The 14,864-nt window shown below is 42.6% G+C and overlaps 1 protein-coding gene across 1 annotated transcript in view; it reads right to left on the bottom strand.

Annotated features, from left to right (window-relative positions):
- Positions 1-14,864, bottom strand: part of POT1 (protection of telomeres 1) — a gene marked incomplete at its 3' end in the record, with an annotated part of 89,722 nt that overhangs the window by 57,026 nt on the left and 17,832 nt on the right. Inside the window, exons 4-6 of the mRNA XM_015426396.1 lie at positions 10,482-10,586; positions 8,650-8,700; positions 7,214-7,328 (exon numbers count right to left, since the gene is read on the bottom strand). Of these exons, the coding sequence (XP_015281882.1) occupies positions 7,214-7,328; positions 8,650-8,700; positions 10,482-10,586 (271 nt within the window). The remainder of the gene's footprint in view (positions 1-7,213; positions 7,329-8,649; positions 8,701-10,481; positions 10,587-14,864) is intronic.

The raw sequence follows: 14,864 nt of genomic DNA, 5'->3' as shown, positions 1-14,864 counted from the left end.
TGTGCAGCAGACTTTCCCCTAGGGTTGCCAATCTCCAGGTGGGACCTGGAGATCTCCCACTGCTACAATTGATCTCCAGATGACAGAGATCAGTTTCCCCTGGAGAAAATGGCTGCTTTGGAGGGTAGACCCTATGACATTATACCTGCTGAGTCCTTCCGCCCCCCCGCCAAATGCTGCCCTCTACAGAATCCACCCCCCAAAACTCCAGATATTTCCCTCCTTATAGCTGGCAACCCTACTTTCCCCTCAGTGCCTGTTGGTAGGCAACTAAGTTTGGTCCAGTCACCTACTTTGCCCTTTGGAAGAAAACATATTGGGGCCAATCCTGATAGGATTGCCAACTCCCGATGGGAAATTCCTGGAGATTTGAGGGATGGAGCCTGAAGAGGGTGAGGTTTGAGGAGGGGTGGGACCTCAGACAGGTACAATGCCATAGACTCCACCCTCCAAACTACTCAGTCCCTCATGGGGAACCATTGTTGCCAATCTCCAGGTGAGGCCTGGAGACCAATCAAAATTACAATTGCTCTGCAGAAGGGAGGGCGGAAGTCAGCTGAAGTCAAAGGGGCAGATAATGGTAGGTTGATGGTTAGCTGGGAAGGAGATGGGGTTGCCAACTCCAGGCTGGCAAATTCCTGGGGATTTGAGGGGTGGAGCCTGGAGAGGGTGGAGTTTGCGGAGGGGTGGGACATCAGACAGGTAGAATGCCATAGACTCCACCCTCCAAACCAGCCATTTCGTCCTGGGTAACAATTGTTGCCAATTTCCAGGTGAGGGCTACAGATCACTCACAATTACAACTGCTCTTCAGGTAGCAGAGATCAGTTCCTCTGGAGAAAACAGTGGACTCTGCCATCATACCCTGCTGAGGTCACCACAGCAAAATGACACTGTTTGCCCAAAGCCAGAGCACTCCCCCAGAGCCTCTTTCTAGACCCCGTTGTATTTATTTCCACAATGGGCTTTACTGCTAGTTCTGAAATAAGGGATGTCTAGCAACATGATTACTCTTGCTGCACAGAGTGGCATGCAGATGCAATCCCAAATATGCTTATTTGGAAGTACCCCATATTTAACTCAGTGGAACCCATGAAATTCTATGCATAACACCAAGCTGAATGGGCTTTACTGCTAGTTCTGAAATAAGGGATGTCTAGCAACATGATTACTCTTGCTGCACAGAGTGGCATGCAGATGCAATCCCAAATATGCTTATTTGGAAGTACCCCATATTTAACTCAGTGGAACCCATGAAATTCTATGCATAACACCAAGCTGTTCGTTCTTCTACATTATTTTTTAAAAAAATTAGTAGTGGCCCAATGGCCCACTTCCATCCCTGTACATTGCTGAGATTTTAGCAATGAATGCTTGATTAGGTAAGGGAGAGAGAGACAGGTTGCTAACCTGTAACTGATGATCTTCGAGTGGTCATCTGTGCATTCACACCCATGGGTTTAGTGCGCCTGCGCTGAACCAGATCGGTGTTGTAGCAAGCTCCAACAGATTTTCGCGCCCAAACCTCAGGCAGGCGCAGGAACCCCTACTGCGCATGCCCAGAGGGACGGCATGGACATCTCGCCACTTCCTTCAGACCACTGCAAACTCAAAAAACCAAGTTAGAGTCTGACAGCAGTGGGTAAGGAGGGTGGGGTGTGAATGCACAGATGACCACTCGAAGATCATCAGTTACAGGTAAGCAACCTGTCTATCTTCGACGTGGTCTCCGTGCTTCACACCCATGGAAGAGTAGCGAGCAATATCCTACCTAGAGGAGGGTGCTGGCAAGTAGTTACTGCAACACAGATGAGAGAACCTGACGGCCCAAGGCTGTGCGAGTCAAGCCGCGAACATCAATCGCATAGTGTCTGATGAATGTATTCGGTGTTGACAAAGTGGCTGCTTTGCAAACATCAGTAAGGGAGACACCCTTCAAAAATGCAGTGGAAGCGGCCACAGCCCTGGTAGAATGTGCTTTAAGCTGAGTAGGCAGAGGGCATTTTGCAACCAGGTATCAGTTCAACAGAACAAATCAGTTCAACAATCCACCTTGACAAGCGCTGGAACGTGATGTGAGTTCCAGCCATTTTAGTGGCATATGAGATGAACAGGTGCAGATCATGCCTGGTAGGGCGAGTCCTCTGTAAGTAGAAGAGGAGTGCCCGCTTTGCATCCTATGTGTGGTAGAGACGTTCCTCTGGAGACTTCGGGGAAGGATAGAAGTTCGGCAGGAAAATCTCCACCTGAAGGTGGAACTCTGACACAACCTTCGGAAGGAAGGATATGTCCGGGATGAGACGCACGCCATCAGATAGGAATCTAAGGTAGGGTGGATCACACCTGAGGGCCATGAGTTCTCCTACCCTACGTGCGGAAGTGATGACAACGAGAAATACCATCTTCCTAGAAAGCAGCCGCATATCACACGTCACAAGCAGCTCGAATGGCTTCCGTGTAAGCTGGCGTAATACCATTGGAAGATCCCACTGCTCCACAGGACATCGGACAGGAGGGTAGAGATGTAAGAGTCCCTTTAGGAAGCGTTTGGAAAGGGGATGAGAAAAAACAGAGTGTCCCTCAACTTGAACATGGTATGCCAATAAGGTGGCTAAGTAAACTTTTAATGAGTGTGAAAAACCAGAGTTGGCCAAGGATAACAGAAAGTCAAAGATCCTTGTCAGACCAGCCCAAGTTGCTTGGGAAGCAGGCACACCTGTAAATGAACAAAACTTTTTCCATTTGTATACATAGGATTTACATGTGGAAGGTTTCCTAGCATTGATCAAGACCTCAGTCACACATGAGGAGAATCCCTGTGGCACACCTTCCGGGCCGTCAGTTTGAGGCAGCAGACATCGTGATGCAGTAGCCGTGTTCCCAAGAGGAACAAGAGATCCGGTGCCGGAGGGAAGTGATGGAAGATGCCCTGGGATAGGTCCAGGAGTGTCGCGAACCAGGGTTGGCGTGGCCACCACGGGGATACCAGAATGCAGTGTGCGTTGTCGTTTAGAATCTTGTGCACGACTCACAGAAGCAGTGGAAGAGGAGGAAACAGGAAGAGATAGCCCATCTCCCAGGGACAGTGGGTCCATGGCCCCTCTGCTGCAAAACCTTGGGCACTTGCTGTTTGATCTGGTGGCAAAGGCGTCCACCCGCGGATGTCCCCATCTGTGGAAGAGAGGCCGAAGGTATGACCAATTGAGTTCCCAGTCGTGTGGACAAAGGCTTCCTCGGCTGAGGTTGTCGGCTTGAACATTCAAGTTGCTGGGTATGTGGGTCACAATCAGATGGATGTGTTGAGACAGGCACCAGTTCCATAAACGAATTTCCAGATCTTAAAGGCGATGGGATACAGTGTTCCCTTGTCGGTTTACGTAACTGAGCACTGTGGTGTTGTCTGTGAGTATAGTGACACCTGGATTAACGGCAGGAAGGAGTGGAGGGCGAATTCTATCGCCAAGAGTTCCAAGAAGTTGATGTGACGAGTTCGAAGCTTGGAGACCACCTGCCTCCGATACAGAGGCCGTGGAGATGTGCCCCCCATCCCCATTGCGACGCGTCTGTTGTCAAAGTCACGGTAGGTGTTGGAGGGTAAAAGGGAGCCCCTTGGAACAGGTTGTTGGGGGAGGTCTACCACAAGAGAGTGTTCTGGATATCCAGAGGGACGGACAGACTGAGTGTTTGAAGATGCCTTGCCGGATCGAAGTTGCGGATGAACCATAGTTGAAGAGGGCGCATCCGCAGTTTCGCAAAGACAAGGACCGACGTAGTGGCGGCCATCAGGCCGAGTAGCCATTGTATCAGCAGTGCCGTTACCGTGGGGTGAGAGGCAACCAATTTGGCAAGGTCCCATTGTGCCAGGCCCTGTCCTCTGGCAGGAAAGCTTGGCAGCGAATGGAGTCCAGGTACACGCGCCTATGTACTGTACCCGTTGGGCAGGTTGTAGGTGGGACTTGTCGGTATTCACCCGAAGGCCCAGCGTGTTCAGCAACTGGAGGGTATCTTGTATGTGACGGAGAAGTAGAAGCTTGGAGTCGGCAACCAGGAACCAGTCGTCGATGTACAGGTAGATGCTGATCCCCTGGAGACGGAGAAACGCTGCCACAACCAATGTTCCCTCTAAGCTGTGGAGTCTTGTGAGCAAAAATTCTACTTCCTGAGCTACTAGCATTAAAGTTGTGAGCAAGCGATTTGGCTACTGCATAAATCAGTTTGCTCTGGAGCTGTCCTTCCTGAGCTAAGACAAAAATCCATGAGCCGGAGGCTAAAAAACTGTGAGCTAGCTCACACTAACTCAGCTTAGAGGGAACACTGGCCACAACTACCATAGTTTTGGTGAAGACCCTGGGCGCACTGGAGAGGCCAAAAGGGAGAACCATGTATTGGAAGTGGTATTGACCTATGCCAAACCGGAGGTAGTGCCTGTGTGAAGGATGTATTGGTAGATAAAAATAAGCATCCTGAAGATCCAGGGCGGCCATCCACATTCCCTTCCGGAGCAGTGGCATAATTTGTTGAAGGGAGACCATCCAGAAATGGCGGTACTGGCCGTAGGTTTTGAGTCCTCTCAAGTCCAGGATCGGGCGAACACCACCATCCCGTTTCAGGACAGTGAAGTAACGGGAGTAGAATCTCTTGCCTTGTTCTGAGAGTGGTACCAGTTCAAGAGAGAAGGGAAAGGGGTGGCTGCAGGTGTTACGGCTTCTTTCCTTCTCTCTCTTTTTTTCTTTTCCTCTTTCCTTCCTTTTTTTCCTTCTCTTTCTTTCCTTCCTTTCCTTCTCTCCTTCTTTTTCTTTTTTCTTTCCCTCTTTCCTTCTCTCCCTTTTCCCCTCCTTTTCCCCTTCTCTCCTTCTTTCTTTCCCTCTTTCCTTCCTTCTTTCCTTCTCTCCTTCTTTCTTTCTTTCTCTCTTTCTTTCTTTCCCTCCTTATTTCCTTCTCTTCTTTCTCTCTTTCTCTCTTTCTCTCTTTCTCTCTTTCCTTCCTTCCTTCCTCCTTCTTCACAGATCTGCATGTTCCCCCCCCCCATAGCTAGCAATTCAAAAAAGTCCCTGCTTGTTGAGGTCGAGTAGGGCGACCCCCCCCCCCCAGCTAGCAATCCAAAAGAGTCCAGTGGCACCATTAAGATAAAGGTTTATTCAGGTACAAGCTCTCCCTCCTCTGTGAGAGCAGATCTGCACTGTCAGGGGTGTGGCCTAATATGCTAATGAGTTTCTGCTGTTGGGTATGGCCTATTATGCTAATGAGTTCCTCCTGATGGATCTTAAGTTGTAAATATAGTAATTTTGAACAGAGTATTGCTTAATTTTAGAAAGGAATCCTCTACATCCTCACAATCTCAGCTCTACAACATAATCCCTTACCTTTCTTCATTCCTACTAAACAAAGTCCCTGATTTACTCCACTGTTTTAGCACTCTCTAAAATATCTTCTACATAAACTTCTGTAGTCTCTTAAGACATTTTCTCTACTAGCAGGAAATGAAGGTCTAAGTAAAATTGTATTTCTGCTTCTTCCAGAACTGCAAATTAAAATAATCTTCTTTCCCATCACAGTCTGTGTGTCATGTTATGAGAACGTAATTTTATAGTATCAAAAGGTTGATGTTTTTAAGTTTTTGAAAGCATTATTGGAAAAATCTTATTTTTTACCCTTTTGTTAGCATATGCCTCCCATGAACGCTTCACCAGTCCATATTTAATTCCTTTGAAAAACAGATGACCAGTAGAGGACTTGTTCCATTCCAAAGCTCATGACTGCAATGTGGTTTTAGAGTATCAGCGAAAATAAAATGGAACTAATATTACTTTCAATTTAATTTGGAGGATGAAAATTAGAAAAAAGCATAGGGTACAACATCTGTAATAGCTTGTACTTACTAGAATCACATTTCACTACTCCTGCAACTTCATGTTCAAAGCTCTTCCTACAGAATGTTGTTAAACTTTCTGAACTTTTCAGGACCTACTTGAAAAGTCACTAGACTTTCTGCCTCCCCAACATAAAGCAAAGGGTTCTCACAACAGTTAACATCAAATAAGTTTATATTTTACTTTTTTATGCATACTGCTTATAAACATATGACATTACTAAGCAACAGACTTTATTTCATGACCGTTCTGCAACTTATGCAGCAGCAAACACAAATATGCCCTCAAGCCTCCCAAACGTAACCTCATCCTCCCTCCCAACCTCATCCTCTCTCCCAGCCTCACAACTCACACATTTCTTTTAAGAATCATTACTATACACTGCTTTACCTTGGATTTGAGTAATCATACTTTAACCTGGACAATGGACATTTTAAACAAAACAAATACAAGATGCTTATCCACTATAACAACAACACACAAGAATTGTATGTTGCCATTACCAATGTTCCAAAATGCTGAATTTTGCACTAACTGTATCAAAGAGCAAGCACACACAAAGCTGTTCTCCACTGCCGGCCTCCAACTATGGAAATCTTTGGGAATTAACTAGAGTTACATCTGCAAAGACATTTTTAGTAGTCATGTCAAAGCACAGTTTACCAGCCTGTTTAAACCAATGTTTCACTTTCTGTTCGGGGCTAATAATAGTTGACAAAAATAGCAGTACAGATGATCAGTTTCAAAAATGAAAGAAAAGGAAGTAGGATTTTCTTGTGACAAGACAAAAGGGGGGGGGGGCAAATGAACTCATAATGCACTCTGATCTTCTAGCCATACAGACTGATTATTACTAGGCTGGGCCCTAAAACCGGCCCAAAAGCATAGACATCTTTTGAAAACTTCACATGACCTTTATACTCCAACTGTCTTCTTTTAGATGGGTCTTAAAAAGTAGAGCACTTGTGCTTACAAACCACCTTCTCCCCTCAGGTCCATCTAACCACTCTTTGAAAGAAGCCCAGCAACCAGTGTTCCCTCTAAGTTCAGTTTGTGTGAGCTAGCGCACAGTTTTCTAGCCTCTGGCTCACACATTTTTATCATAGCTCAAGAAGGATGACTCCAGAGCAAACTAATTTATGCAGTAGCCAAATCACCTGCTCACAACTTTAATGACAGAAGCTCACAAAGTAGCTTAGAGGGAGCATTGCCAGCAACTAGTAGATGCTACGTAGGTCACCAGTACATAGCAGCCTAATTTTTGCCCATAACTGTTTCAGTGAATCCTAGCATTTTTTTTTTCACTCAACCACTTCTAATTTTCTATGTTCAGTAATACCTACCAGTTCCTTTGCTTATATATGGAGGTTTGAAGAATTTCACAACTCCGTACAAGTTGACAACAGTACCGCCTTTCAGATGATTCAGAGGAGTATATGTATACTTTGGGGCAACAGACTAAAAAGACACAACAGAAAGTGATTGCATGATAAAACTATTTTTATATAAACATTCAGTTTTAATAATCACTTTGCGTAAACTTTTCCAGCCTTTAAAAACAGGATGTGACCCTCCCCCCAAATACCAAATTGTTTAAAAAATATGTTGGTAGTGACACAAAATACTTCTCTTTCCTATTAGCCATTAATTTTTATTATACTATTTCCAAACAAGGGGTGACAGTGCATTGTCGTTTTGTTCATTGGCTGCAACTACTATTTGGCAGACAGTCTTTTATTTGCTTTGGGAACATCTCCATTTACAGGAAATTCTACAGTAATAATAAAAGTACAGCCTGCTTGCATGGGCAGAGAAAACACACCTCTCCAATATAAACAATGTGAAAGAAAATCTATGCCAATTGATTTCTGAGATACTGGAATTTCAATCTGGACCTAGTCAGTAAAGTATCTTGCCAAATACTTGATGCACGTCAAAAATTTAGCATCATTGCCCTCTCTTGGTACAGCAGATTTATTTTAATAAAGTTTTGGAAAAGCTGCCAGGACATGAACATTTGTACTCTCTCCAGCAATGAGCAGAAGGTGCCACAGCAATGTAATTATTTCTTGCATTACCCTGTTCTGTTGGCTGGTACAACAGGAGTCAAGTACACCTCCAACAATACATTGCCTGCATTTCTGACCCCACAGTTGAGTTTAATTTCATTTGGTGATCCTGCCTAAAGAGGAGTTGTTTACACACAACAATTAAAAAATATCTCAAGAAAATATCACAGAAAATTCCTGAGTCTCTATTGAAAAGTAAAGGAATACGTTGTAGCTAGGATCCCACCAAGAATTTCCAGGAATGGAGGTGATTTTTGCCTATTCCCTCTGTTTTTGGGCAAGACTTCTGATTTCCTGCCCCAAGCTATTCCTGGGAGTTCTTATCCTTGAGAAGCAGCATTTTGGGGGGTATTTTGGCCTAATACGGGAAGGGAAAATGGGCAAAACTGCCCACCTCCTTGTATCCATGAAAATTATGTGTATGATGCAAGCCTGCATGTTTTAATTTATGCATTAATTTTGGTTGCTGGGCTTCTTCCTTCTTTCTTTTGGAATGTGTATTCTCCTGCAGAAGCTATCCAATGGAAAATTCAGGCTTCAGGACTGTGCACGTTAACCTGAGAGTAAAGTCGCTGGGATTTACTTGTAAGAAAACAAGCACAAGCTGAACAATATCTATCTCATCTATCTTGAAGATGCCACAAAACCTATTTCAAACCTTGATCCTGGCAAGGTCCTGCATATTTTCAAGCCCCCAAATGCAAACTTACTATGGCTACTGTTTCTGAAGCAGCTGTTGTACATGGTGACTTAGGACAAATCTAGGTACAAAAACAGAACAGAAGATTGTAAATATAGTATATGCCAAAGATTCAGACTTCTTATGCCAGTATTTTTACAGGGATGGACACAAAACCATACATTAAATATTTATTTATTTAGTACATTTCTATCCTGTCCTTCCTCCAAGGAATACATCATTCTCCCCTCCTCTGTTTTATTCTCACAACAACACAGTGAGGTAGGTTAGACTGAGAGACATCTGACTAGCCCAATGTGACGCACCAAGCTTTGATGGCAGAATGGGGATATAAACCTGGGTCTCCCAGATACAAGTCGGACACTCTAATCACTACTAAAAATCCATATGGTATGTGCCCAGCTATTTAACATGATTACTGCACAAGATTACTGCACAAATCTTATTTATAGTAGAAGCAAACAGCACATACATTTTCTTCAGATTGCTGTTTATCGGCTGGATAATTTATAGAAGGGGCATTTGGAAATTTTCAGTGATGACAAAAAACTCTGGCAAGATACCTGTGCCTTTAGTAGCACAGATCCTACAGGCCATTTCTGAAATTCTATGGAGGCTTCACCAGCTGAAGTTCTGACCACCTACCTGATAAAGTAACGTTCTTAAACAACGGGTAACAGCCCTATCATGAAATAAATTACCAGATGACATATATGGAAAGACTGCCTTACTATATGGCAAATATTCTGTGGAATTCCAATTATTCAAATGCCATCCGGCAGGATTATGCTAACTTTAAAAAAGAAAATCAGAGTGGACATCTCTTGCTCTTTGCTTTCACCCGTTATTTAAAATAAAGGTGCCATTGGACTCAATCTTTGTTCTATCAAAAATAAAGATTGTGTATTGTGTAAATAGATTTACTGCATGTTTACTATTCCAGAGAAGCAACAGCAACATACCCTTTACTCAGCTAATTCAACAAGACCTCCAGCATCCCAAGCCACTGCCAATTCAATGCTAACACTATCAGAAATCTGGCAACAGCCTTAGTTGCTTAAGGCATGTTGATCCCTACAACTCTAGCATAGCATAATTAACATAAAGAAGCTATGCTTCCAATAGTAGTTGTGCATTCTACATTCTTATGATCTATATTTTATCATTCATTGGCTACCAAAATAAAAGAACTTGTTCCCAAAACTGCTCCATGAACCCATCTAAAGGGATAGACTTTTGCGTGTTTTATGTTGAAAACACTGGCTTTAAACTACCTAAAAAGCACAAAACACTATTTGAAGGCCAGGATCGAAACACCTACAGTCAGTGAGCCAAAGCCTTTGTATATGCCTAATGGCATATATAATGGCATATATTCCCTCTACTGCACCTTTGAACAACAATCTGCTTTTATACTCCACTCAGGTTTATTTATTTATTTGTTCAATTTATACCCTGCCCTTCCCGCCAAGGCGGGCTCAGGGTGGCTTACATAAAATACATATATATATATATACACAATTCAAAACATACATAAAACATCCATAGACAATCAGTATCCATTTTCAAAAGTGCTGGAACAATTAAAGTGCAGACAATTAAAGTGCAGAGCAGAGATTCCTAAAAAAAATGGTCTTCTACATGACATGGGGGCTTACTGTTTGCAAATAAGAAAAACAAATCCAGGTGTCAATTGGGTACATAGAACTAACTGAATGCTCTGCATCCTGGCTGAAGACTTCACTAACATGTATGAGGGTCAAATTCATGTACTGTTTGATTATGTCTTGTATTTCAGCTACTATCACTAGCATGGGTTGGGGGAACCATCAATATACGTACAAAAATAGATGACCCAGCCTCATCGAGCATTTCCAGCTGGCAGCAATGCCTGCCATCTTCGCTGGCAGATTTAGCCAAGATGAATCCAGCTATCACCATAGTATCCTATAGGAAAGACAAACCTTATTAATTGCCATGCTATGAGTCATGCCATTTTCTGGTATTTAACATTCCTAATAATTTATCTTTCCTGTGGGCAGGAAAAAACAATGTTCGTCAAGAAACTCACACAACAGCCAAGGTTCCTAAAACTACAGAAACATGAAGCAACCAAAGTTACATCCTTTTGGTTTTAATGGCAGGGATATACTTACATGCTTAACTCGTCTGCTAAATAGATCAGTCTTGAAATAAATGGGTGCTAAGCTTTGGCAGGATCAAAGTACTGTAGACCTCTCAACCATAAATAACTCAAATCAAGACTATTGCCTTAAAAAGGCTGTAACTGGCAATTTCAAGATTAACATCTGCTGATGTTTCAGATTTTAGAATAAATAGATGTTGATATAATACTCTTGCATCAGCAATACATATTACATAGTGTGCTGAACAGAGACCATGAGCAACCACTACAGGCCTATACTTGAGAGAAACTGATAACATATTTTTCCACCTGATCTGGGAAAAGGACACAATGGGTTGCAGGCTGCCCATCTTTACATAACAAACATCTACATATTATGTGTGCAGCAACAAATAAAAATCCTGTGATCAAGAACAGAAGTTTCATATAGATACAGGTTACCCTTCCAAAATACACAGAAAAACTTCTGTCTGATATAAGGTGAGCAAAATATTTTTGTTACTGTGGATTTAGGCAAAAAACCCACCCCAAAACAACAACTATTCATAACAAAACAATATTAGTGAGATGAAAAATCCAGAGAATTTGACATTGGCAAATAATGCGATGGGTTACTGAACAAGATTGGTAATTTCTACATAATAATGTTTACAAAGAAAATCTGAGATGGCTATGAAAATCAAATCTAAAAGGTCCATTCTTCAATACACATATATAAATCAAGAAAAAACCCAAAAATTAACAGATTCTGCAGTTTGTTTCTCCACAAATAGTGTATTTGCTCAACAGTCAAAACTGGCATGAAGACAAAATATGACATTTTATGGATTGACTTTTGTGATGGCACTTCCCATTATAGGATATGTAAACAGCTTTTTAAATGTCAAATTTGAACACTACATTGAAGCAATAATGGAATAATACTTTCATGTAACAGCCCCACCACTTGAGAAACTTTGATGTGCTTACTACTAGTTTGACAGCTTGGGAGGTTTGTAGAAAAGTGACAGCAGATAATTTATTGTACTTAATTAATTCATTTGTACTCCACCTTCCTTCCCAATGGGGACCCAAAGCTACCTACATCATTCTCCTCTCCTTCATTTTATCTTCACAATAACCCTGTACAGTAGATTAGGCTGAGAGACTGTGACTGGCTTAATGTCACCCAGCAAGCTTTCATAGCATGAGTGGGGATTTGAATCTGGGTCTTCCAGATGTTAGTCCAACACTGTTAACCACTACACCACACTGGCTCAGTATGATGTGATTTCTGTGATCGCTTTGTTCTTTTGATGCACCCCAAGCTGTATCACATAATTTTTGGAGAATGTTGTTTCGTGTGCTTATTTCCAATGCTACATTGATAAGTTGACATTTATCGCTCAAGGTCCTGTCCAGGGTAATGCCAAGGTACTTAGGTGTACAGTTTTGTGTAAGTTGGATGCCATTAAGGTAGACATTCAGTTCACAGTTGGCAAGACTGTTATTGAGATGAAAACAGGAACATTCTGTTTTTCCTGGACTTGGGATAAGCCACCATTTGCGGTAGTAGTCAACCAAAATTTTGAAGTCCCTAGTCAGTATTTCCTCAGTCCTTTCAATTGATTCATGCCATGTCATCGGCATAAGCAAACTTCCTAGATATCATCTCAGGAACATCAGAGATGTATAGATTGAAAGGAACTGGAGCAAGAACCAAACCCTGGGGTAGACCATTATTTTTCTTTTGCTTGCTGATTGAATGACCCATAATTACTTGGAAAATCCTATCACTCAGCATTTATTTAGGAGTTGAAATAATGTTCTGCAGGGGAAAACTTGTAAAAACTTGTACAGCAGACCATCCCCACAGACTGTGTCATAAGCGGCAGTCAGTTCGACAAAAACTGCTGATGTCTAAAGACACTTCTGATACTCGGCCTCAAGTTGTCAAGCTGTGAACCTGGTCTTCACAACTATGATGGGGTCTAAATCCTTCTGGCTCTGTAGGGACATACTCATTAATTCTGTCACTGATTCTGTTCAGGATTAGCCTTTGGAGGACTTTATAACAGGAGCTCAGAAGGGAAATAGGTCTGTAATTTTCTGCCAGATGTTTTGGTTTTCCAGATTTCAGAATAGCAACTATTTTTGCTTTCTTGAATTCCCCTGGGAGTCTCCCTGTTCTCATAATGTAAATGAGAAACTTTGTGAGCCATTTCATAGTGAATGTGCTGCTGTTGATCAGGAACTCATTATGGATGGAGTCAAAGCCTGGGGGAGTCAAAGCCTGGTGCCTTTCCGCTCTTGATGCCCTTCAGTGCCTTGGAAATTTCATCAGCACTGCTACAACACTTAGATGCTCAGCTTTGGAGTTGGTGTACAGTACTGCAGAATATGGTGCTTCAGTGTGGCTCAACAGCCTCCGTGTCCACAAACTTGATGTCCAGCTCAATACAGCAAATGTATTAAACCTACTCTGACCTATTGGCTACCCACATTGTGCCACATCACTCTATCTCCATAGATATTCTTCGTAAATATAGAAAGATTATTGAAAACAGAAAGTTGCCCATCCACAAAGACATGGTTGACGTAGGCCTATCCAGACTAAGATCCATTCCTGACACCCAGCAATAAAATCTGCACAAATGCTGCAGTCACAAAATTTTGATCGAGGGAAAGAATGGTTGTGAACATGGATGCAATCAGTTCCACCCAATATCCAAAGCCTGATAAACACCAATGAGAGGCCCCCAGGGTTTGACCTACCATGTAAAGTATGGAAGATGGCTAATAAAATACTAACAGGCTTTGGCAGTTGTGTAGACCTGTTTAAATGGTGCAAAATACCAGGACCCAAATGCAACTGTGGGGCAGCCCACCAAACTATTTTCCATTTATCACAGGAATGTGACTGTCATGCTTTCCAGAGTGATCTGAAGGAGCTCTTTAAACTCTCCCCAGCTGCGATCGAGTGGATTAAAAAATTAGATACCCTGTTTCCCCGAAAATAAGACCTACCCCAAAAATAAGCCCTAGCAGGATTTCTATGCATTTGTGGTATAAGCCCTAGTGTGTCTTCATGAGAAAAAATAAATATAAGACAGTGTCTTATTTTTGGGGAAACACGGTATTAGTATTTAGGGGGATGGCCCAATCAGTCTGCACACGCATTGCATCAACCTGGTTACATATTTTATATTATTATAATATGCTCCCTATGTGTAACTCTGCCATACGATAAATAAATAATAATGTGCATTTGATGTTGAGGGAGACAGATGTAATCTGGAAAAAGTTAGGCACATGCAAATCTTTTGGAAATCACTGGAATGTATAGTTACTGAGTTCCCACTGATTTCAATAAGCAAATTAAATTTTTTACAGCTTTGTCCTGAATCAGGAATAGGAATCAACAAATCTTTTTGACACTAATACCAGTTAAAATTAAAGATTTATACGTTTGTTTTTATCTTGCTCTCACTGTGTTATATTTCTACTTACAGCTTCAGAGGGTAGAACATCTCCAGTCAGTGGCCAGAAATTTAAACACATCCCAGCCCAATGTCAGCTTTGGGGTTGCTGAGCATACATTGCCCAGGGGGCCCCTTCTGACCATCACCAGACCTCTCTCATGCCTCTTTCCACCAATCTACCTATGAGTCTCATGACTATACATCCTTCCCCGGCTCACAAGCTCTCCAACTGCATGCGCTCACATCCACCTGCACCGTATTCATGCTTTTGGCAGCACTGCTGCTATGGTTACCAGGTGCACCACTCACATATTCTTTCCCCTCAATGCTGGGGAACTGGGAGCATGGGTGGTAGAGAGCTTGTAAGTGAATGGTTATAGAGAGGCACATGGATAGGTAGCAGGGAGGTGTTGAGGCAGAATCAACAACAGGAGATCCCTGCCAGATGCCCCGAGCCTCAGCAGCACCTCAGGGTATATTAATGCCAGCCCTCCCCCAGCCCCTCACAGTGCTGAGCACTGTGCTAGATACTTCAGTATATTAAGTTCAGAGCAAGTAGCCCAATTCTAGGCAGGAGATAAGATGATCTAGCAAAAGCACTCAATTCTCTGCCATCAG

Source organism: Gekko japonicus, unplaced genomic scaffold (genome assembly GCF_001447785.1).
Source record: "Gekko japonicus isolate JY-2015 unplaced genomic scaffold, Gekko_japonicus_V1.1 scaffold819, whole genome shotgun sequence".
In the NCBI taxonomy this organism is placed as follows: domain Eukaryota; kingdom Metazoa; phylum Chordata; class Lepidosauria; order Squamata; family Gekkonidae; genus Gekko; species Gekko japonicus.
The sequence above is the reverse complement of the archived record's forward strand: the minus strand, read 5'-3'. Positions and strand labels throughout refer to the sequence as shown.